The sequence below is a fragment of the Cebus imitator genome, unplaced genomic scaffold, assembly GCF_001604975.1.
Source record: "Cebus imitator isolate Cc_AM_T3 unplaced genomic scaffold, Cebus_imitator-1.0 Scaffold592, whole genome shotgun sequence".
Classification (NCBI taxonomy): domain Eukaryota; kingdom Metazoa; phylum Chordata; class Mammalia; order Primates; family Cebidae; genus Cebus; species Cebus imitator.
This window is the reverse complement of record NW_016107907.1, coordinates 381,080-403,849: the sequence shown is the minus strand read 5'-3', so window position 1 is coordinate 403,849 and position 22,770 is coordinate 381,080. Positions and strand designations below refer to the sequence as shown.

The 22,770-nt window shown below is 38.9% G+C and overlaps 1 protein-coding gene across 1 annotated transcript in view; it reads right to left on the bottom strand.

Annotated features, from left to right (window-relative positions):
* DIS3L2 (DIS3 like 3'-5' exoribonuclease 2) overlaps nt 1–22,770 on the bottom strand; it is a 386,191-nt gene that overhangs the window by 242,521 nt on the left and 120,900 nt on the right. The window contains exon 6 of the mRNA XM_017516523.2: nt 12,823–13,057. Coding sequence (XP_017372012.2) covers nt 12,823–13,057 — 235 coding nt within the window. The remainder of the gene's footprint in view (nt 1–12,822; nt 13,058–22,770) is intronic.

Below are 22,770 nucleotides of genomic sequence, written 5' to 3'. Positions count from 1 at the left end.
AATTTATAGAACTTAATCTATATTATAAAAATTAGAAAGCTGGGCCGGGCACAGTGGCTCACCTGTAATCCCAGCACTCTGGGAGGCCCCAGCACAGTGAAACCCTGTCTCTACTAAAAATACAAAAATTATCCAGGCATGGTGGTGCGCGCCTATAGTCCCAGCTACTCAGAAGGCTGAGGCAGGAGACTGCTTGAACCCAGGAGGCGGAGGTTAAAGTAAGCCAGGACGGTGCCACCTCACTCCAGCCTGGATGACGGAGCAGACTGTCTGTCTCAAAAAAAAAAAAAAAAAAATTTAGAAAGCTGGATAATCCTAACTGGTGTCGGAGATGAGAAGATACAAGGAGCCTCACACATTGCAAGTAGGAGTGTATACTACAATCATTCTGGCTTGGATGGAAGCTTCAGTTAGTAAAGAAAGAACTGTTCCTCTGCCTTGTTTTATCCTCTGTGCATATTTCTTCTGCAAACTTCTTAGGGAAGAATGTCTGGTCTAGCATAGGATTTGGGTCCTGACCATCTATTACCTAGTTGACTACATTGTTCACCCAGGCTAAAAGACAGGGAAGCAAAAATTTCCACTGATGACATTTTTAGGCATACCCTAGGCCAGAAGACAACTTGTTCCCTTGAAGGGAATGACCCAGTCATGGTAGGACTTATCACCTAGTAAATTAAAGAACTATTCGACCCTGAATAAGCAGCTGTGATACCCAGGTAGCACACCATGGGCCCTGGGTAAGACTCTGAGACATGCTGGCTTAAGGCGAGACACAGCATATTCTCAACTGTGGTGGCTATCGTGAGAGACTCCATCTGCCTGAGAAAAGCAGAGGAAAAAAAAAGGAGGACTTTGTCTTGCACCTTAGATATCAGCTCAGCCTTGGGAGTAGAGCACCAGGCAGGATCTTGGGGTCCCTGATTCTAGGCCTTGGCTCTTACATAGCATCACTTCTAGACCTGCCCTGGGCCAGAGGGGAGCCCACCACTTTGAAGGGTAAGTCCCAGGCCTAGCAATATTCATCACCACAAGTTGACTGAAGAGCCCTTGGGCCTTAAGTGAACATTGGTGAAAGCCTGGCAGGACTCCCCGTGGGTCTGCGGTGGTGGCATCCACAGGGTGAGGTTCATCTGCCTATGGAAAGGGGATGGAAAGGTGAGAAGGAGGACTGCATCCTGTGGTTTGAGAGCCAGCTCAGCAGCAGGACAGGTTGTTGGGTTGTGGTTACAGTGGGCCTTGCATGAGACTCAGTGCTGTACTGGTTTCAGGTCTGATCCAACACAGTCCCAGTGATAATGGCAACAGAGGTACTTGGGTCAGCCCACTCACAGCTCCAGATGGCTCAGCACAGAGAGAGAGAGACAGAGAGACCAGAGAGAGAGAGAGGAGAGAGAGAGAGAGAGAGACAGAGAGAGAGAGAGAGACTGTTTGTTTGGGAGAAAGTAAGGGAAGAGAACAAGAGTCTGCCTGGTAATCCAGAGAATTATTTCAGATCTTATCCAAGACCACCAAGGTGGGACCTCTACAAGTTTGCAAGAACCACAATGTTACTGGGCTTGGGGTAATGCCTAATGCAGATATGACTTGGATTACAACACCCAAATCCTTTCAAATACCTGGAAAGCCTTCCCAAAAAGGGCAGATACAAATAAGTCTGGACCACAAACACTGCAATAAATACCTAACTCTTCAATTTCCAGACACCAATGAACATCTACAAGCATCAACACCATCTGGGAAAACATAACCTCACTGAACAAACTAAATAAGGCACTAAGGACCAATCCTGAAAAAACAGAGATATGTGACCTTTCAGACAGAAAATTCAAAATAGTTGTTTTGAGGAAACTCAGAGAAATTCAAGATAATAGAGAAGGAACTCAGAATTATATCAGATAATTAACAAAGAGACTGAAATGATTAAAAAGAATCAAACAGAAAATCTGGAGCTGAAAATGAAACTGACATACTAAAGAACACATTGAGAGTCTTTTAATAGCAAAATTGATCAAGCAGAACAAAGAATTAGTGAGCCTGAAAACGAGTTATTTGAAAATACTCATAGGAGACAAGAGAAAAAAGAATAAAAAAGAATGATGCATTCCTACAAGATCTAGAAAACAAACTCAAAAGGGCAAACCTAAGGGTAATTGGCTTTAAAGAGGAGGCAAAGAAAGACATATGGATAGAAAATTTAATCAAAGAAATCATAACAGACAACTTCCAAAATGTAGAGAAAGATAATATCCAAGTACAAGAAGGTTATAGAACACCAAGCAGATTTAACTAAAAGAAAACTACCTCAAGGCATTTAATAATCAAACTCCTAAAGGTCAAGGATAAAGAAAGGATCCTAAAAGCAGCCAAAAAAGGAAAGAAAGAAAGAAAAAAAAAAGAAAGAGAGAGAGAGAGAGAAAGAAAAGAAAACACAAGAAAAGAAAAAAGTAACATAAAATGGAGCTCCAACACATCTGGCAGCAGATTTTCCAGTGGAAACCTCACAGTGGCATGTTTAGTGTTGAAGAAAAAAATACTTTTACCATAGAGTAGTATATCTGGTGAAAATATCCTTCAAACATAAAAGAGAAAGACTTTTTCAGACAAACAAAATCTGAAGGACTTCATCAACGCCAGATTTGTCCTATAAGAAATGCTAAAGGGAGTACTTCAATTAGAAAGAAAAGAACAGGCTGGGTGTGGTGGCTCATGCCTGTAATCCCAGCACTTTGGGAGGCCAAGGGGGGCGGATCATGAGGTCAAGAGATGGAGACCATACTGGCCAACATGGTGAAACCCCATCTCTACTAAAATACAAAAAAATTAGCTGGGCATGGTGGCACGCATCTGTAGTCCCAGCTACTCAAAAGGCTGAGGCAGGAGAATTGCTTGAACCCAGGAGGCGGAGGTTGCAGTGAGCCGAGATCGCGCCACTGCGCTCCAGCCTGGTGCCTGGCAACAGAGCAAGACTCTGTCTCAAAAAAAANAAAAAAAAAAAAAAAAAAAAAAGAAAAGAAAGAAAGAAAAGAACATTAATGAGCAATAAAAAAAATCATCTGAAGGTACAAAACTCACTGACAAGAGTAAGTACACAGAAATACTCTAACACTTCATGGAACTCTGGTGTATAATCTTTCTTTTAAAAAGAAAGATTAAAAGATGAACCAATTAAAAATAATAACTACAACAACTTTTCAAAACATAGACATTATTGTGAGATGTGAATAGAAACAACAAAAACTTTAAAAGTGAGGGGATGAAATTTAAGTGTAGAGTTTTTATCAGTTTTCATTTTGCTTATGTATTTATTTATGAAAACAGTAGTAAGCTGCTATACCTTCAAATAATGGATTACAGGATAGCATCTGCAATACTGATTGTAACCTCAAATCAAAAAACATACAACAAATACACAAAAAATTAAAAGCAATAATCATGTCATATTACCAGAGAAAATCACCTTTACTAAAAGAAGAAGATGGAAAGAAGAGAAGACCAAAACACAACCAGAAAACAAGTAACAAAATGGCAGGAATAAGTCCTTACTTATCAATGATAACATTGAATGTAAAGGACTAAACTTTCCAATAAAAAGACACAGAGTGGCTGAATGGATGAAAAAACAAGACCCAATCATCTGCTGCCTATAAGAAACATACTTCACCTATTAAGACACACATCAACTGAAAAGAGATAGAAAAAGACAGTCCAAGCCAATGGAAACCAAAAAAGGGGAGAAGTACCTATACTAATATCAGATAAAATAGATTTCAAAGCAAAAACTATAAGAAGAGAAAAAGAAGGTCACTATATAATGATAAAGGGGTCAATTCGGCAAGAAGGTATAACAATCTTAAATACATATGCACCCAACACTGGAGTGCCCAGATATATAAAGCAAATATTATTAGAGCTAAAGAGAGAATGATAGACCCCAATACAATAACAACTAGAGCTTTCTTCCTTTTGTTTTTTGTTTGTTTGTTTGTCTGTTTTTTTGAGATGGAGTCTTGCTCTGCCACCCAGGCTGGAGTGCAGTGGCATAATCTTGGCTCCCTGCAGCCTCTGCCTCCTGGATTTAAGCAACCCTCCCACCCTTGCCTCCTCAGTAGCTGGGATTATAGGTGGGCACCACCATGCCTGGCTAATTTTTGTATTTTTAGTAGAGACAGGGTTTTGCCAGGGTTTTGCCATGTTGGCCAGGCTGGTCTCAAACTCCTGGCTGCCTTGGTCTCCCAAAGTGCTGGGATTACAGGCATGAGCTACCATGCCTGGCCAACAGCTGGAGATTTCAACACCCCACTTGCAGCATTTGACAGATCTCCTGGACAGAAAAACAACAAAGAAACACCTGACTTAATTTGCACTATAGATCAAAATAGCCCTAATAAATATTCACAGAATATTTCACCCAGTGGCTGCAGAATACACATTATTTTCCTTAGCATATGGATCATTCTCAAAGACAGACCATATGTTAGGTCACAAAACAAGCCTCAAAACACTCAAAAAAAAACCCAGAAATAATATCAAGTATTTTCTCTGACCACAATGGAACAAAATTAGACATCAATAACAAGAGGAATTTTGGAAACCATTCAAATATATGAAAATTTAAAAACATGCTGATCCAGGTTCTAGTGTTAAGAAAAAGAAAAAAAAATGCTGAATGACCAGTGGGTTAATAAAAAAAATTTTAAATGTGCTGAAACAAATGATAATGGAAACACAGCATATCAAAATCTATGGGATACAACAAAAGCTGTGCTTACATCAAAAAAAGAAAAACTTCAAATAAACCACCTAACAATGTATCTTAAAGAACTAGAAAAGCAATAACAAACCAAACCCAAAATTAGTAGAAGAAATAATAAAGGTCAGAGCAGAAATAAATGAAATTGAAATGAAGAAAACAATCCAAAAGATCAATGAAACAAAAAGATGGTTTTCAGAAAAGTTAAACAAAATTGACAAATCTTTAGCCAGGCTAAGAAAAGAGAAGACCCAAGTAAATAAAATTAGAGATGAAAATAAAATGACTACAACTGATACTGCAGAAATGCAAAAGATCATTAGTGGACACTATGAGAAACTATATACCAAAAAATTGGAAAATGTAGAAGAAATTGATAGAAACATATAACCTACCAAGATTGAACCATGAAGAAATCCAAAACCTGAACAGACCAATAACAAATATAACAGACCAATAACAAGATTGAAGCTGTAATAAAAAGTTTTCCTACAAAGAAAACTCAGGACCTGATGGCTTTACTGTTGAATTCTACCAAACATTTAAAGAAAAATTAATACCAATCCTACTCAAACTATTCTGAAAAACAAAGGAGGAGGAGGGAATACTTCTCCAAACTCATTATATAGGGCCAATATTACCCTGACACAAAAGTCAGACAAAGACATATATTAAAAAAAAAACCTACAGGCCAATATCACTGACGAATATTAATGCAAAAATCCTCAACAAAATACTAGCAAATAAAATCAACAACACACTGAAAGGATCATTCATCATGAGCAAGTGAGATTTATCCCAGGGATGCAAGCATGATTCAACATATGCAAATCAATCAATGTGATACATCATATCAACAGAATGAAGAATGAAAATTTTAGTTTAATTTTCATATGATCATTTCAATTGATACTGAAAAAACACCTGATAAAACTCAAGATCCATTCATGATAAAAACCCTAGAGGCTGGGTACGGTGGCTCATGCCTGTAATCCCAGCACTTTGGGAGGCTAAGGCAGGTGGATCATGAGGTCAAGAGCTCGAGACCATCCTGGCCAACATAGTGAAACTTCGTCTCTACTAAAAATACAAATAAATTTGCTGGGTGTGGTGGCATGTGCCTGTAGTCCCAGCTACTCAGGAGGCTGAGGTGGAAGAATCGCTTGAACCTAGAAGGCAGAGGTTGCAGTGAGCCGAGATTGTGCCACTGCACTCCAGCCTGGTGACAGAGCAAGACTCCATCTCAAAAAAAAAAAAAACCCTCAAAAAACTGGGTACAGAAGGAACATATCTCAGCATAATAAAAGCCATATATGACAGACCCACAGCTAATATCATACTGAATGGGGAAAAACTAAAAGCCTTTCTTCTAAGGTCTGGAACACAACCAGGATACCCACTGTCATTACTGTTATTCAACATAGTACTGGAAGTCCTAGCTAGAGCAACCAGACAAGAGAAAGAAAGAAAAGGCACCCAAACTGGAAAGGAAGAAGTCAAATTATCCTTGCTTGCAGATGATATGATCTTATATTTGGAAAACCCTAAAGACTTCACCAAAAAACTATCAGAACTGAAAATTCAGTAAACTTTCAGGATATAAAATCAACACACAAAAATCAGTAGCATTTCCTTATGTTAACAGCAAACAATCTGAAAAAGAAAGTAATCTCATTTACAATAGCTACAAATAAAATTAAATACCTCAAAATTAAACAAAGAAATGAAAGATCTCTACAATGAAAACTATAAAACATTTATGAATGACATTAAAGAGGGCACAAAAATATTTAAAGATATTTCAAGTTAATGGATGGGAAGAATCAATATTGTTAAAATGTCCATACCAAAGCAATCTACAGATTCAATTCAGTCCCTAACAAATACCAATGACATTATCCATAGAANAAAAAAAAAAAAAAAAAGAAATCCTAACATTTATAAAAAAATCAAAAAGATCCAAAATAGTCAAAGCTGTCCCAAGCAAAAGGAACAAAACTGGAGGAATCACATTGCTAGACTTCAAATTATACTACAGAGCTATAGTAACCAAAATGGCATGGTACTGGCATTAAAAAAAGATACAGAGACCAGTGGAACAGAGTAGAGAACCCAGGAGTAAATCCATACATCCACAGTGAACTCATTTTCAACAAAGGAACCAATAACATACACTAGGGAAAAGACAGTCTCTTCAATAAATGGTGCTGAAAAAACTGGATATCCATATGCAGAAGAATGAGAGTAGACGCCTATCTTTTGTCACATAGAAAATCAAATCAAAATGTATTAAAGACTTTAAGACCTCAAACTATTAAACTACAAAAATAAAATACTGGAGAAACTCTCCATGACACTGAACTGGGCAAAGACTAATTGAGCAAAGAAGACAGACAAATGGCAGACAAGTTTATGGAAACGTGCTCAGCATCAGTGACCATGAGAGAAATGCAAGTCAAAACTACAATCAGATATCATCTCACCCCAGTTCAAATGGCTTTATCTAAAAGATAGGCAATAACAAATGTTGGTAAGGATGTGGAGAAAATGGAACCCTCATACACTGTTGGTGAGAATGTAAATTAGTAAACCCAGTATGGAGAACAGTTTGGAAGTTCCTCAAACTAGAAATAAAACTGGATATATACATAGCAACCCCATTCCTACATATATATCCAAAAGAAAGGAAAACAGCATATTGAAGGGGTATCTGCACTCCCATGTTTATCACAGCACTATTCATAATAGCCAAGATTTGGAAACAACCTATATGTCGATCAACAGACAAATGGGTAAAGAAAATATGGCAGATGTACACAATGGAGTACTATTCAGCCATAAAAAAACAAAAGAATGTGATCCTGTCATTTGCAACAACATGGATGGAACTGGAGGTCATTATGTTAATTGAAGTAGTCAGGCACAGAAAGACAAACTTCATATGTTCTCACTTATCTGTGAGAGCTAAAAACTGAAACAATTTGCAAATCAAAGCCACATTGAGATACCATCTCACGCCAGTTAGAATGGCAATCATTAAAAAATCTGGAGACAACAGATGCTGGGCAGGATGTGGAGAAGTGGGATCACGTTTACACTGTTAGTGGGAGTGTAAATTAGTTCAACCATTGTGGAAGACAGTGTGGCGATTCCTCAAGGATCTAGAAATAGAAATTCCATTTGACCCAGCAATCCCATTACTGGGTGTATACCCAAAGGACTATAAATTGTTCTATTGTAAAGACACATGCACACGTATGTTCATCGTGGCACTGACCTGGAACCAAACCAAATGCCCATCAGTGATAGACTGGACAAAGAAAATGTGGTACACATACACCATGGAATACTATGCAGAGTGATGAGTCTGTGCCCTTTGTAGGGACGTGGATGAACCTGGAAACCATCATTCTCAGCAAACTGACATGAGAACAGAAAATCAAACACTGCATGTTCTCATTCATAGGCAGGTGTTGAACAATGAGAACACTTGGACAAAAAGAGGGGAGCATCACAAACTGGGATCTCAATAGCTGTGGGAGGGATGGCAGGAGGGAGGGTGGGGGAGGGATAACATGGGGAGAAATGTCAGGTATAGGTGATGGGGGGATGGTGGCAACAAACCATGAATGTACCTGTGCAACAATCTTGCATGATCTGCACATGTACCCCAGAATCTAAAGTACAATAAATAAATTTTAAAAAAAGAAACTGAAACAATTGAACTATGGAGATAGATAGTAGAAGGATGACTATCAGAGGGTGGGAAGGGTAGTAAGTAGGGAGAAGTGGCAATGGTTAATGGTTAATGGCAAAAAAAGTAGTTATAAAGAATGAATAAGACATACTAATTCCTAGCACAACAGTGTGACTATAGTAATTTTAAAAATTTAATTGTACATTTAAAAATAACTAAAAGAGCACAATCAGATTGTATGAACCACAAAGGATAAATGCTTGAGGTGAGGGATAACCCATTTACCCTGATGAGATTATTATACATTGCATGATCTTATCAAAACATCTCATGTACCCCATAAATATATATACCTACTATGTACCCACAATTAAAGATTTAAAAATTTTAAAAAAAAATTCCCACTGTTATCTTTCTGTTTAACACAGGTCTGGACAAGGCTTCACTTTGTTTTTTTAAATCAGATTTTTAAGGCTTGGCACAAAACACTGTGCCAAAACTGTGGTTGATGAGAAATTGCTATATATTTAATTTTAAATATAATTTCTGAAGCAAACATGGTCTTCTAGTTATATTAATCATCATTATACACAGTGAAGAGCTATATATATATAGGGAAAAGAAGAAATGCATGCTGAGAAAAAAGAAGGGTTGCCAAACCTGAGAAAGGGTTCCTGGAGTTTCAGTAACCCCAAGTGTCATAGGAATAATCATATGCGTCTGATTTTCTCAGCAGAAGGGGAGTACAGTTACTTTTTATTCAAGGAAAGAGTATTTAAACCTCAGCACTGAAAGGGCTTGTCTTGGAAGGAGATCAATCTTAAGTGGGAAAAATTGAGTCTTCATGGCTCCCAAAGGTGACTTGAGCAGGCCCCAGATGTAACAGACAGACAACTCTCAGAGGGAATTAAGGACTCCATGTAGATTTTCCTCTTCAGAAACAGCTGAAGTTGACCAGAAGACAGAAGTAAAAGAGTCATTACATCTACACTTTAAACCCATGCTCACTCATCAGGGTACAGGCAGAGGCTTGTCTCTAGACCAGAAAACTAAAAAACATCTCTGGAAGACCCTCCTGGGATACGAAGCAGGAAATGTACATCACAGCCTGATTAGGTCACCATCACCAAGATTCGGAGGCCAAAACTGTTCTTAAAATTCCTGGTGATGAAACAGAACTACAGTATCATTTAACCATGATTATTTCTACCCTTTGGAGTTTGCTAACCATGCCAACTGTTATCCAAACATTTTTTTTTTTTTTTTTTTGAGACTGGGTCTCACTATGTTGCCCCAGCCAGTCTCAATCTTCTAGGCTCAAGTGAGTTCCCTGAGTAGCTAGAATTACAGGTGTACCCAGCCAAACATTTTAAAGCCATTTATGCATTTGATACCAAGAAAATTTTAATTGGTTGTCCCTAACCTCCACACAAATGCAAAGTTTCTATGCTAACAACAAAGCTACTGCTTGTAAAGTGGTAAAAGCTCAATCTCAAGGGGCTGTGGGGACTGGACCTCTAAAAGGGGCCCACATCTTTGGCTCACTCTCTCTCAGGGGCTGAGGATAATACAGACCTGTGCCATCATCCTCAAAAAAACTACCATATGAGTGTCTAAGATGCCCAGAGATGTTTCTCTTAATGCAATGATAGGCACTTGCTACAGACAATGGAAGCAATTGCTCTCTTACCAGAGAAACTGGTAGTTATCACAAAGACATAACTATTTCCTCAGCAAATAGGTATATGCTGTAAATACACATGCAATACTAAAGCAAAAACAAACAAAAAACACTTTTGAACACAAGCATGAACTAGGATTAATCATCCACTTGCAAGTACAACACAAAGCAAAGAGCCTTTCTAGAAGTCTTAGGAAAAGTTCATGATATTTTTAAGGTTATGGTTTGTTTCAATAACAAATTTCAAAACCCTAAATAGTGCAAAAAGTACTAACATCCTAACAGTAACCAGATTTTTTTATTATCCCAAGTAAGAGAAGCTGGTTGAAATATCCTTAAAAATGCTGTGATTTCTAAAAGAGCAAATTGTAATTTTCCTAAATATCAAGAGGGCAAGAAATGAGAAACAGCCATGTGGTTTCACAAACTCTCTATTTAGAGGCTAGCAGGAAACAGAAATCTGTACCAGATACTGAGGGAAGGATTAAGGCTGTTCCCTCAGTCAGGGCTACTAACGAAGTAATATAAATAACAGTGGGCTAGGAAGGATGCAAAAAGAATAAGGAAAGAAACATGCATACGGTGGGCTTATAATATACTCAATGATATTTATTTCTAAGAAAGAGGGAAGGGCTAGGCATGATGGCTCACACCTGTAATCCCAGTGTTTTGGGAGGCCAAAGCAGGAGCATCACTTGAGGCCAGGAGTTCAAGACTAGCCCTGGTTTCTATTTTTTAATAGAGACCCTGTCTCTATTAAAAAAAACAGTAACAACAACCAATTATCTGGGTGTAATGGTGCACACCTGTAGTCCCAGCTACTCAGGAGGCTGAGGCAGGAAGACTGACTGAGCCCAGGAGGTCAAGGCTGCAGTGAGCTATGATCACACCACTACACTCCAGCCTGGGTGAAAAAGTGAGACCCTGTCTCAAAAGGGATGTAGAGGGAGAATTACAATAGAGGTGAATCAAGAGGAGGTATAGCATCAGAGTTTCCCAAAACTCTGGGTTGGATGCTAACAAAGTGAACTGTTAGCATCCAACCCAGGCATCAATTCTGCTGTTAATTCCATCCATCAGTATTTCCTTGTCCTTGTATTTGTACCAACCACTAATGAGAGATCAATGTGTCTTATCCCTTCACTTGGAGCCCAGAGGAAAAGAGGCTGCTGAGATCGGCCAAGCCTATCACCACAGCTGGGTTTCCACAAAGTAGTTTTAAGCCAAATACTCAATATGCTTTAAAGTGTTCCTTTGCCTGTCTTTATTCTCTAAATATCTCTCTTCCTTGCTGATCTTGTTAATGAAGGATTTGGCTACTTAGAGTACTGATTATTTGCCACTCTTCTCACTGAAAATACATGACTCATAGTACTGATGTGATTATGATAATACACATTTACTTTAAGAAGACGGTCGCAGTATTCAACTATTTTTAAACAAAAGAAAGTAGAAAAATCGCAAGAATGAAATGTCAAGGAATAGCATCCAAAACAAACTGGCTGAGCTCTGAACAGTGAAACCACTAGTTATCTAAGCATGTCCCGAAACAAAAGGAACTTGGGTACTCTGAAGTCAGTGATACCCGGCAGGGCCCAAAGCAGTACTTGACAGAGGAAATAGTAGCTTCTTCAGTCAAGAAGAATTTCAAAGTTGGAAAGTCATTCTGAATGAGGAGTATTAACACCAAAAAGGACACATTCTGTCAAAAAATGCTTTCTTTTCCAGATCACTACTTCATCAGCAATGGAGAAAAACAGAGTCATCCTTCTGCAGTCATTTCCTGAAAATGCGTTCTGCTTTGTTTACACTGTAGGGACATATGCTCACCAGTCCCTAAACAAGTTGTCTGCTGAACATCTTCCTTTAGTAATCTTCTGGCATTTCTCCTAGCCTTTTGTGGGAACTGTGCCAGAAACAACTTCTTGATAACAAAGCTCATTATCTAGTCAGTCTGGCCAGGTCAGAGTTGGTTGGTTTCCATTAACAGTATACATAAAATTCAATTTGGCTAGAAAATATACTCCTTCTATATAGAATCTCTTTGAGATCTCATGTTGAAATATTCAAATTATACTTAATACTTTCCCTTAAGTCTCCTAGAATGTGGTCAGGTAGGGTCCATGGTCACAGCTCTCATGTGTTTACAATTGCTTTTTTCCTGCATCCAGAGGACCCATGGCTTAGATTTCAATTAGAGAAAACAAGGCTGGCTTTTTAAAAGGCTTAGAATCAAAATACTTTCTGAGGCTATCTGTTTATAAAATTTTGGGTGATCCATGCCACCAGAAATGACAAAAATACTTTTAAAAGATATTTAAAGTAAAACAGAGTAAAATAAAGTGCTTTTTCATAAGAATGTTACATACCAGTTTAATTCCATTCACATCAGCCAGAGGATTGGGTCTATCACAAGAGATATCAAGGTTAACCAGCAACACAGCTCAAGCCTATTAGGAATGTGACAACTGCAACTACTGCCCACACAAACCGCTGGTAGCACTTTCATCCCCTCTTTCACAACCAGCAGCTAAACCTGTCAAAGATCCCCTTGTCTAAAAGCTGCCACAGGTCAAAAATTAGGACTATATCAACTGCATTGTGTTATTTACTCTGTAGCAGGGAGAGAATTCCAATATTTAATCAGCGTACTTAAAAAAAAAAAAAGTCAGATGATAGTCTAGTACTCACCTTTTTCAGAAACACAAACTGAGAGTTTCTTAACACCATCAACCAGCACATTTTGTGTGATGCCATGTCCATCTTCTGAGTCGCTGCCATCAAACTGCGCCTCTATAATGACATCAGGACTGTCATTACAGCTTTTCAGGGACTGCTGTGGGAGATGGTGTCCACAGAGCTCCTCAGGGAGATCTGATTCACAGGTACCTTCTGTTTCTTTATCATTGCTCTCTGGTTTAACTACCTGAAGAAAATAGAAAAATTCTGCTAAATCACTGGGAGAAAAAAAAAAGAGCAAATTTTTCTTTTCTAAGGAAGAAGCCGCATATTCAGAAGTTAATTGTATTGGACACTCTTCATGTAGTTCAAAAAAGAATCTTTATTTTCCAAAAGCACAGACCACCTAATGCACATAATCAATCCAGCAAAGACAGGAAGACACTCAGCTCTTCAGGATGCCCCAAATTAATGCCTTATCCACTTCTCATATTTCTGAGCTACATTTTCATCACCTCTTCCCAAAGGCCCTGAACACCAGAAGCAGTATCATGTTGCTTCATAAAGGTTCACCATATAGGAACAATTAGTAAGTTAGGGAATGATAAAAAGAACTCAACAAAGTATGCCACAGTGTTCCCAAAGGAAACCACAAGAACACAAGATGAAGTGGAAGAAAAACAAAATTAAGTGTGAACAAGAGTTTATAAAACGTTCTCATAAAAATATAAGGCTTTACTCGAGAGGTCGAGGTGGGAGGATTACTTGAGCCCAGTAGGCACAGGCTGCAGTGAGTTGAGATTGCGCCTACTGCCTAGGCAACAAAGCGAGACCCTGTCTCCAAAAATAAATAAGCTTTAACTCCCCATTTTGTGACCTGAAATCAATATGTAAAACACATACACTGATGGACATTTACACTACAATACTAATGAAGCAAGTAGAGGAAAAAAAATCCAGGCCAGGTGCAATAACTCACACCTGTAATCTCAGCACTATGGGAGGCCAAGGCAGGACTTTAAGACCAGCCTGGGTAACATATTGAGACCTTGTCTCTACAAAAAATTTAAAAATCAACCAGGCATACAGGTGGCGCCTATAGTCCTAGCTACTTGGGAGGCTGAAGTGGGAAGATCACTTGAGCCTAGGAGTTACAGTGAGCTATGATCATGCCACAGCACTCCAGCCTAGGTGATAAACAGATATTCTGTCTCTAAAAAATTTAAAAATAAAATAAAAAACCAATCCAGATACTAATCCATTTCATGAGTTTGTCACATACAGCACTCTGATGTCTATGGGCACTATATGAAAACAACCAGGTGTTACTGAGTCACTGAAAAAAATTGTGACCCTACACGTAAATCTGCCCATCCAACATCAGCAAAAAAGTAGCAGATTTTGTAGGTTCTGGATGGTACCTGAATGCCACATCCTTTTTAAGAATCTATTTCTAGATATCTATGTGCAATTTAAACATATAAAACTTAAATGATCACACATGTATATATAAATATAAAAAATGAATTTGATCACTACTTGTAAACATTCCTTTTATTCTTTCAAACAAATGTTGGAATGCCCACCTCGTGCCAGGCACAGTCATGAGTCCTACATCCTAGTGGGGAGACAAATGGTGAACAATTTACTCATTCAACAAGTCATTATGGAGTCCCTTTCATGGTGCCAGAAATTGTTATAGGTGCCAAGGACAGAACACTGAACACAATCAAAAGTCGACTACTGAGAAAACGCCATTAAATATATTGAAAAAATGAGAAAGCTGATTAAGTAAATGAGAGAATAATAGAGAGAATGTGGTTAGTTTATCAGAAGGGTGGTTAGGGAATATTGCTTAGAAGCAGCAGCATTTGAGGAGAGACCTGAATGAAATGAGTGAGCTCTAGCAGTTTCACCATATGTTAAATTTGATAGGTCTAATGTTCTAATTAAAAGTCACACAAAGATCAGGCTTAGTGAAAGAGCTCACCTTATACAAGAAAGAAAAAGTTATTAAATCTTTCCTAGAACATTTTAATGCAGTAGGTTCAATTAACATAACCATCCCTAGACAATTAATATTATAATATCCACTCAGAAAATCAAAGTAAAATATTACAAAGATATTAACGATCAGAATAAACATCAGAATATATCCTCGATTTGTGAAAACTGACTCCATAAAAACATAGTTAACAGAAAAACTTGTAAACAATGCTTTATTCTTTTGAGCAAAATTGCGCTCAAACTTTTGAGCAAAAGTTTAAGGAATTTTTTTAAAAACTTGGTTCCCAATCCCTAAGTACATTTAATGAAAAAAAAAATTTTTTTTTTTGCTGTGTTTTGACTCTTGCCAGCTTCATACATTGATCTGTCCATTCATCTGTCCATGAGAAGTTAGAACAGACACGTCTCCCTCTTTTTAAAACTGCAAAAAATTTCTACTGGCTAGGCCAGTAATCTCCAAAAAGATTCCCTCAGGCCCCTTCCTGCAAGAGCTCATGTGAGTGAAGCTATAGCTAGGGCACTGACACACAGGTTCAACATCCCTAATCTGAAAATCCAAATGGTCTAAAATCTGGAACTTTTTGAGCATCAGCATGATACTCAAAAGACAGGCTCAGTGGAGCATTTCAGATTTCAGATCTTAGGATTTAAGATGCTCAACTGGTATAATGTAAATATTCCAAAACCTGGAAAACATCCAAAACCCAAAAACACTTCTGGTCCCAAAAAGGACATTATTTTGGATAAGAATTTCTTATTTTGGGTAAGGAATACTCAGCCTGTACAATTAAAAATGAGCCCTCCTGTCTGCTCTTCTGCTTTACCACATAAGTCTTGTTTTCATAACTGACCCAAAGAAGATCATTCAAAAATGAGAAAATATACTGGCAAGTTATGGAAGAAAAAGAATTTGGTATCACTCAAATCAACAAATTCATTCAATTTCTTCAAATGTGCCTGGCACATTCAGAAATATTTAGAAACGTCTGCCCCTGACTATCCTCAAAGAACTAATACAACCTTGGGTACTGTCAGAGCGGCCCAAGCACAGGCAGAAGGCTCAGGGGTACAACCTATGTCTAAAGCATGGTGGCTACAGTACAATCTCTGCTCTGTTGGTTTTTCCTGTATCATTCCCACACATACTTTGTCTCAGAGAGAGGAGTTCTAAGCAAGTGGTAAAAGAAAATTGACATGCTACAGTTGGACTAGTAGGTAAAAGGTAGTCTCCTAGAAAGACATTATGGGCCAGGCACAGTGGCTCATGCCTGTAATCCCAGCACTTTGGGAGGCCAAGTTGGGAGATCACTTGAAGTCAGGAGCTCAAGACCGGCCTGGCCAACAGGATGAAACCCTGTCTCTATTAAAAATACGAAAATTAGCTGGGTATGGTAGCGCACGCCTATAATCCCAGCTACTCAGGAGGCTTAAGCAAGAGAATCACTTGAGCCTAGGGGGCAAAGGTTGCAGTGAGCTGAGATCACTGCCACTGCATTCCAGCCTGGGCAGCAGAGCAAGACTAAAAAAGAAAAGAAAAAAAAGGAAGACATTATGCAAAGAGGTCAGGCCTTTAGTTTCTATTATATATTTATTTCCATCACTAATGGCTTCACAAAGGATTTGGTTCCCACCAACCATGGAGAAACTATCACAGGAATCAGAATTCTGACTTTGTTATACAATCTGCAGGCTGAACTTTCTTACAGTAAAAGGTATTTCTCTGCATGTATGAATATGTATGGGAGGAGTATAGACTGTAATAAGCATGATTATGCCTGCCTACTTAATAATTATTCTTTGGCTCACGCATACAAAGTTTAAGAAGAGAATGGAAAGAGAAGGTGACATGGTTTGGCTGAGCCCCTACCCAAATCTCATCTTGAATTGCAGCTCCCACAATTCCCACATGTCGTGGGAGGAAGCTGGTGTGAGGTAATTAAATCATGAGGCATGTCTTTCCCATGCTGTTCTTGTGACAGTGAACAAGTCTCACGTGATCTGATGGTTTTATAAAGGGGAGTTTCCCTGAACAAGTTCTCTTCTCTCGTAAGCTACCATGTGAAACACGCCTTTCACCTTTGGTCATGACTGGAAGACCTCCCCAGTCACGTGGAAATGTGAGTCCATTAAACTTCTTTATTTTGTAAATTGCCCAGTCTTGGGTAGGGCTTTATCAACAGCATGAAAATGGACTAATACAGAAGATCAGTGGAAAGCAATAACCAGAGTACGGCAAGCTTAACTGTAGAGCATATTCAAAAACTAACCTAGATCTGACTTTGTGATAATCTTCATGGTTTAAATTAACTATACTAAAGAATTAGTGTTTTAGGTTCTAAATCCACTTTTGACTTACTAAACCAAATAAATAAATAAATAAATAAAGCTATAATGCAGCAGTCCCCAACCTTTTCAGCACCAGGGACTAGCTTTGTGGAAGACAATTTTTCCACAGACCAGAAGTGTGGGGGGCTGTTTTGGGATGAAACTGCTCCATCTCAGATCATCAAGCATCTCACAATAGAGGTCATGCTCCTATGAGAATCTAATGCCCCTGCTGATCTGGCCAGAGGCAGAGCTCAGGCAGGAATGCTCGCTTGGCCACTGCTCACCTCCTGTTGTGTGGCCCAGTTTCTAACAGACCAGTCCATGACCCAAGGGTTGGAGACATCTGAGGTAACAGGATTAATAAATTAAGTCATTCAAAACTGTGCAATTAAAATATAAATTAATATGTTACTTTTTTTTTTTTTTTTTTTTGAGACAGAATCTTGCTCTGTCACCAGGCTGGAGTGCAGTGGTACAATCTCAGCTCACGCAACCCCGCCTCCTGGGCTCAAGCGATTCTTCCGCTTCAGCCTCCCGACTAGCTAGGACCACAGGCGTGTGCCACCACACCCGGCTAATTTTTTGTGTGTTTTTAGTAGAGATGGGGTTTCACCATGTTGGCCAGGATGGTCTCAATCTCTTGACCTCGTGATCCGCCCACCCTGGCCTCCCAAAGTGCTGGGATTACAGGCGTGAGCCACCACGCCCGGCCAATATGTTACTTCTTTAAAGCATTTTATTATGTGTTATTATCCTAAGACACATAAGAAAAGAACAAAAGGTATGGGGGAAAAAGATCATCATGAGATCACAGGACTCAAAACCTATGTACTCTCTAACCATTCCATATTGCATACTGGTTAAAAGTAAGGGTATGGGATACCTTAGAGAAATGGTTAATTCAAATCTGAAGCAGGAAATGGACAAGACAATCCTGGAACCTCTTGTCATACTGGGAAAACAAGACAGCTATCAATGGCTACTAGGGTCTTATCTAAAGGACACAGGAAATATCATAAAGGGGCTCTCTCTGGTCAACTATGGAGAATTCTATGCATTTATTCTACATGGTCTATACAAACTGTACCTCAAGGTAACCAAGTAATTGATGAGGTAAAGTTTTTCTTTATAGAACAGTTTTACCTAATTAAATTAGGGAAAGGGGGAAAAAAAAAAGGCTTTCTGTATCACCATTTTGCCATCCTTACTGAAATAATGGATTCAGGTAATGATCATCAATGATTGCTAAAACCAGTAAGTCATAAGTTGATGAAGAGGAAGTTTTATAATGGATGAACATTTTATAATGGATAGACCAGAGAGGCAATAATAATGGATGGATGTTTTATAATGGGTGAACCAGAGTTTTATAATGAATGGGTAAGAGAGGCAATACCTGAACCTACTGATCAATATGCATATTTTAAAAAGAGAAACAACCTAAGTGCTTCCTGATTCACTATACAGGAAGAAAACATCACCACCTATGAAGCAGTTTTTCCCCAAAATTAAACCTGATCCAATACAGCAAATGGAACAGAAAACACTACCATGCACACTTAATCATATTCAGCATGTGAGAAATTCTATAGGACAAATAACCCAGTTTTGCCAATAAATAAATTGCAAGAAAAAAGGGTAAGCCTATAAATTAAAATATTTGTTACATATCAACAAAAGACAATTTTGTAGGCTTTATTTGAATCCTGATTTTAACTAACTGTATTTTATTTTATTTATTTATTTTTTTGAGACAGAGTTGTGCTCCATTACCTACACTGGAGTGCAATAGCACTATCTCGGCTCACTGCAACCTCTGCCTCAAGAGATCCTCCCACTTCAGCCTCCCAAATAGCTGGGACTACAGGCGTGCACCGCCATGCCTGGCTAATTTTTTTATTTTTGGTAGAGATGGAGTTTTGTCAAGTTGCCCAGGCTGGTCTCGAACTCCTGAGCTCGAGCAATCCACCCACCTTTGTCTCCCAAAGTGCTGAAATTACAGGTGTGAGCCACCATGCCCAGGCCTGTATTTTTAAAAAAGAAAAGAAAGGGGGAAAAAAAAAGGAGGAGAGAGAAAATCAGAGGAATGTAAATACTGATTAGACAATGAACACTGCTGTGACTGTCTTTCAAAAATCTCTAACTTTGGGGGATACCCGAAGTATTTATGGATGAAACGATTGACCCATCTATACTCACTCCTTAGGTGATTTCATGCAATCTCTTGGCTTTAAATCTCTCTCTACATGCTACTAACTCCCAAAGTTAAGTGTCTATCTTTCCCCTCATCTTCAGACTTATATCTGATTGTCTAGATGACGTCTCAAACAAGAGAACCCTTGATCCCCACTAGAACCTGCTCCTCACCCAGCACAGCTCTCTCAACAGATGACATAATCTTTCATCCAGTTCCTCCAGCCCTAAACCATGGCACTATGCTTGACTCTTTCCCTCTCATTCCCCATATTCAATCCATCAGAAGAGCCTAGAGGCCCTTCCTTTAAATGTATCTTCTTGCCATTTCCACTGTTACTACACAAACCCAAACAACCTTTCTAATGGGTGGACCAGAGTTTTATAATGAATGGATGAGAGAGGCAATACCTGAATCCACTGATCAAAATGCATTATGCTGAATTACTGCAATAACTGATCTATTGATTTCCATTTTGGGCCAATAAAGTTAGAGCAATCCTTTTTTTTTTTTTTTTTTTTTTTTTTTTTTTTTTTTTTTTTTTTGAGACAGAGTCTCACTCTGTCGCCCAGGCTGGAGTGCAGTGGCGTGATCTCAGCTCACTGCAACTTCCCCCTCCCAGGTTCAAGCGATTCTCCTGCCTCAGCCTCCTGAGAGCAATCCTTTTAAAACACAAATCAGATCATGTCATTCTCCCATAACCACTTCCCAACCTCCTTCTAATGCCGTGCCACAAGGCCATATCAAGACTATTCATATCTATTTTTCTATCTTCACGTTCTACAATTTCTTCTTTGGCAAATAACGCTCCAAAACTAGAGACCTTCTTGCTCTTCCCACAATACTACAAACTTCCATCTTAGGGCTTTTTCACTTGCTATCCTTCTATCTGGAAAGCTCTCTAGAATACAAGTTTCATGAACATAGAGCTATCTATTCTATTCACTGCTGTATTCTGAGTTGAGAACAGCATTTAGTAGCCACTTAAATATGCTAACAGAATCAACAAATATGACAATTAATTAGAAAACAACTTATTCAGAGTCTATCTTTCCCAATAAATTCCATGAAGTGCCCATGGCTAGGCCTGGCACACAGTAGTACTCAATTGTGTTTCAAATAAAGAGCCAGACATAGCACACCGTACCTAATATCTCCACATATCTAAAATCTATCCATCTCTCAAGAACTACTCCAAAAAGCATGAATTTTCTATAATCCAAAATCTACCACATAATCTTGCCAGTTCCTCTCTATCTCCCTGCCTGGCCAGGCAAGAATAATTTCTGTTTCTTTGAAGTCCCAAAGCAATTTATCTATACCTCTTCTTTAGCCCTTCTCAATTTCTTTACTACATTAGTGTTACCTAAGCATTATGATTTATCTCACCTGTTAAGACTATCTGCTCACCCATTATGTTTTACACATTTTTGTGTATTCTACAGAAACTTGCATAATCAAACTACTCAATGTTTGATGAATAAATGGACAAATGGGATCAAGAATAAAGAAATGAACATAAGAGGTTATCAAGATGCAAGAGCTTTCAGAAAAGTTCTCAGGCTCAAGTGTATGTGGGTTGGAAACTAGTAGCTTAATTTTCCTTGAATCTGTAAAGTAAGAGGTTTTCTTCCATGGGGTTGTCTTTGAAAGAGTTAAGGAGTCTAAATCAGTAGTTCTCAACTTTGAAAGTAGCAGATCCCTCTGAGAATCAGATGAAAGCTGTAAGGAGTTCAAGACCAGCCTGGCCAACATGGTAAAACCCCATCTCTACTAAAAATACAAAAATTACCCAGGTGTGGTGGTGCATGCCTGTAGTCCCAGCTACTTGGGAGGCGGAGGCAGGAGAATTGCTTGAACCCAGGAGGCAGAGGTTACAGTGAGCCAACATCGTGCCACTGCACTCCAGCCTGAGTGACAGAGCAAGACTCCATCTCAAAAAAATAATAATAATAAAAAGAAAATACTCTATAAGAAAGTACGGTAAAGGGCCTGGTGCTTAAGGATACCAGTTCAGGCTGGCCAATATTTTGTAGAACTCTGGGCTCAGAGTGAAAGAAGGGGTCCTAAGGATAGTGGATATATTACTGGTACGGTTAACTGAGGACTTTTAAAATCCCTCTGGTTTCTCCATAGACCTGTGAGGGTGGGGCAGCTGACTGCACTTATTACCTGAGCGCATGCTGCAAATGGGATTATTTCTCCCATGGAGATTCAGTCTAGGCTCTGGAGGACAAGACAAAAACAGACTAGTGAAAGAATCAAATCACTGGATCATACAGGACTTTTTTACTCTCAGTTTTTCCATGAACAGGGTGGGATGGGCATCACATAAGCCTTGCTAATAAAAATAAGCAGTCAAAATACAGACAGATATCAACTGAGGAGTACTGATATGAAATAAATGGCATTTGCAGCCACTAAAAATGCTCTAGACATAGCACATTACAATACTTATTTTAATTTATTTGACTCTCCCCCCTATTCCCAAACACATACACAGAGAAACTTGTGTCAGATACACCCTGAAGTAAGTTTTACCAAGGACATATCTGTAATCTACCTACTGTTTTGTTTTGGAAGGTAAAACTGGACATGAGGAGTATGGCAGCGTGCTGAAAGGAAAAGGCAAGCCTTTCTCCATCAGGCAGGATTCCTTATGCTCTGGAAGACAGAGAACAGCAACCTGGCCTCTACAGTAGGACCCATGGTGGGGCAGTGGGTAGGGGTGCACCCAGAAAAACCATGAGGGATGGATGAAACTGAGGGGAAGCTGTGAGAGGCTCATCACTAAAAGGAACAGACCAAAGCCCAGAATCCTGAGTTCAGAGACACAAGAGAAGAAAAGACACCCTTCTGGAAAAGTAGGCTGGGTGTAGTATGACGTCCGCACTTTAAGGGGAACACAAGCCCTGTGTTGGCAGAGGAATGGCAAAATGCCTTGTAGCATTCTCCTTCAAAGACAAGAACATTTGCTGGGTCAGAGACACTATGCAATAGTGGAAGTGGAAAATAGCTAAGGAAGACGTAATCTAAAAAGCCGGCAGAATTTTAGAAAACATGAGAAAATATGTTGGGAAATATGTTTTAAACATATACAAAAAACACTGCCACAAAAGAAAAATAATGATAAATTTCAACTATATTAAAACTTCTTTTTAAGACATCATAAAAGAAATGTTAAAAGGCAAGCCACAGAAGTGCTCATACTCAGAATATATAAAGAACTACAGATCAATAAAAGACAAATAATCCAATAGAAAAATGGAAGAAAAGGTTTAAAATACTTCACAAAATAGAGATGACAAGTAGCAATAAAAACGGAAAGGTGGGCCGGGCGCGGTGGCTCAAGCCTGTAATCCCAGCACTTTGGGAGGCCGAGGCGGGTGGATCACGAGGTCAAGAGATCGAGACCATCCTGGTCAACATGG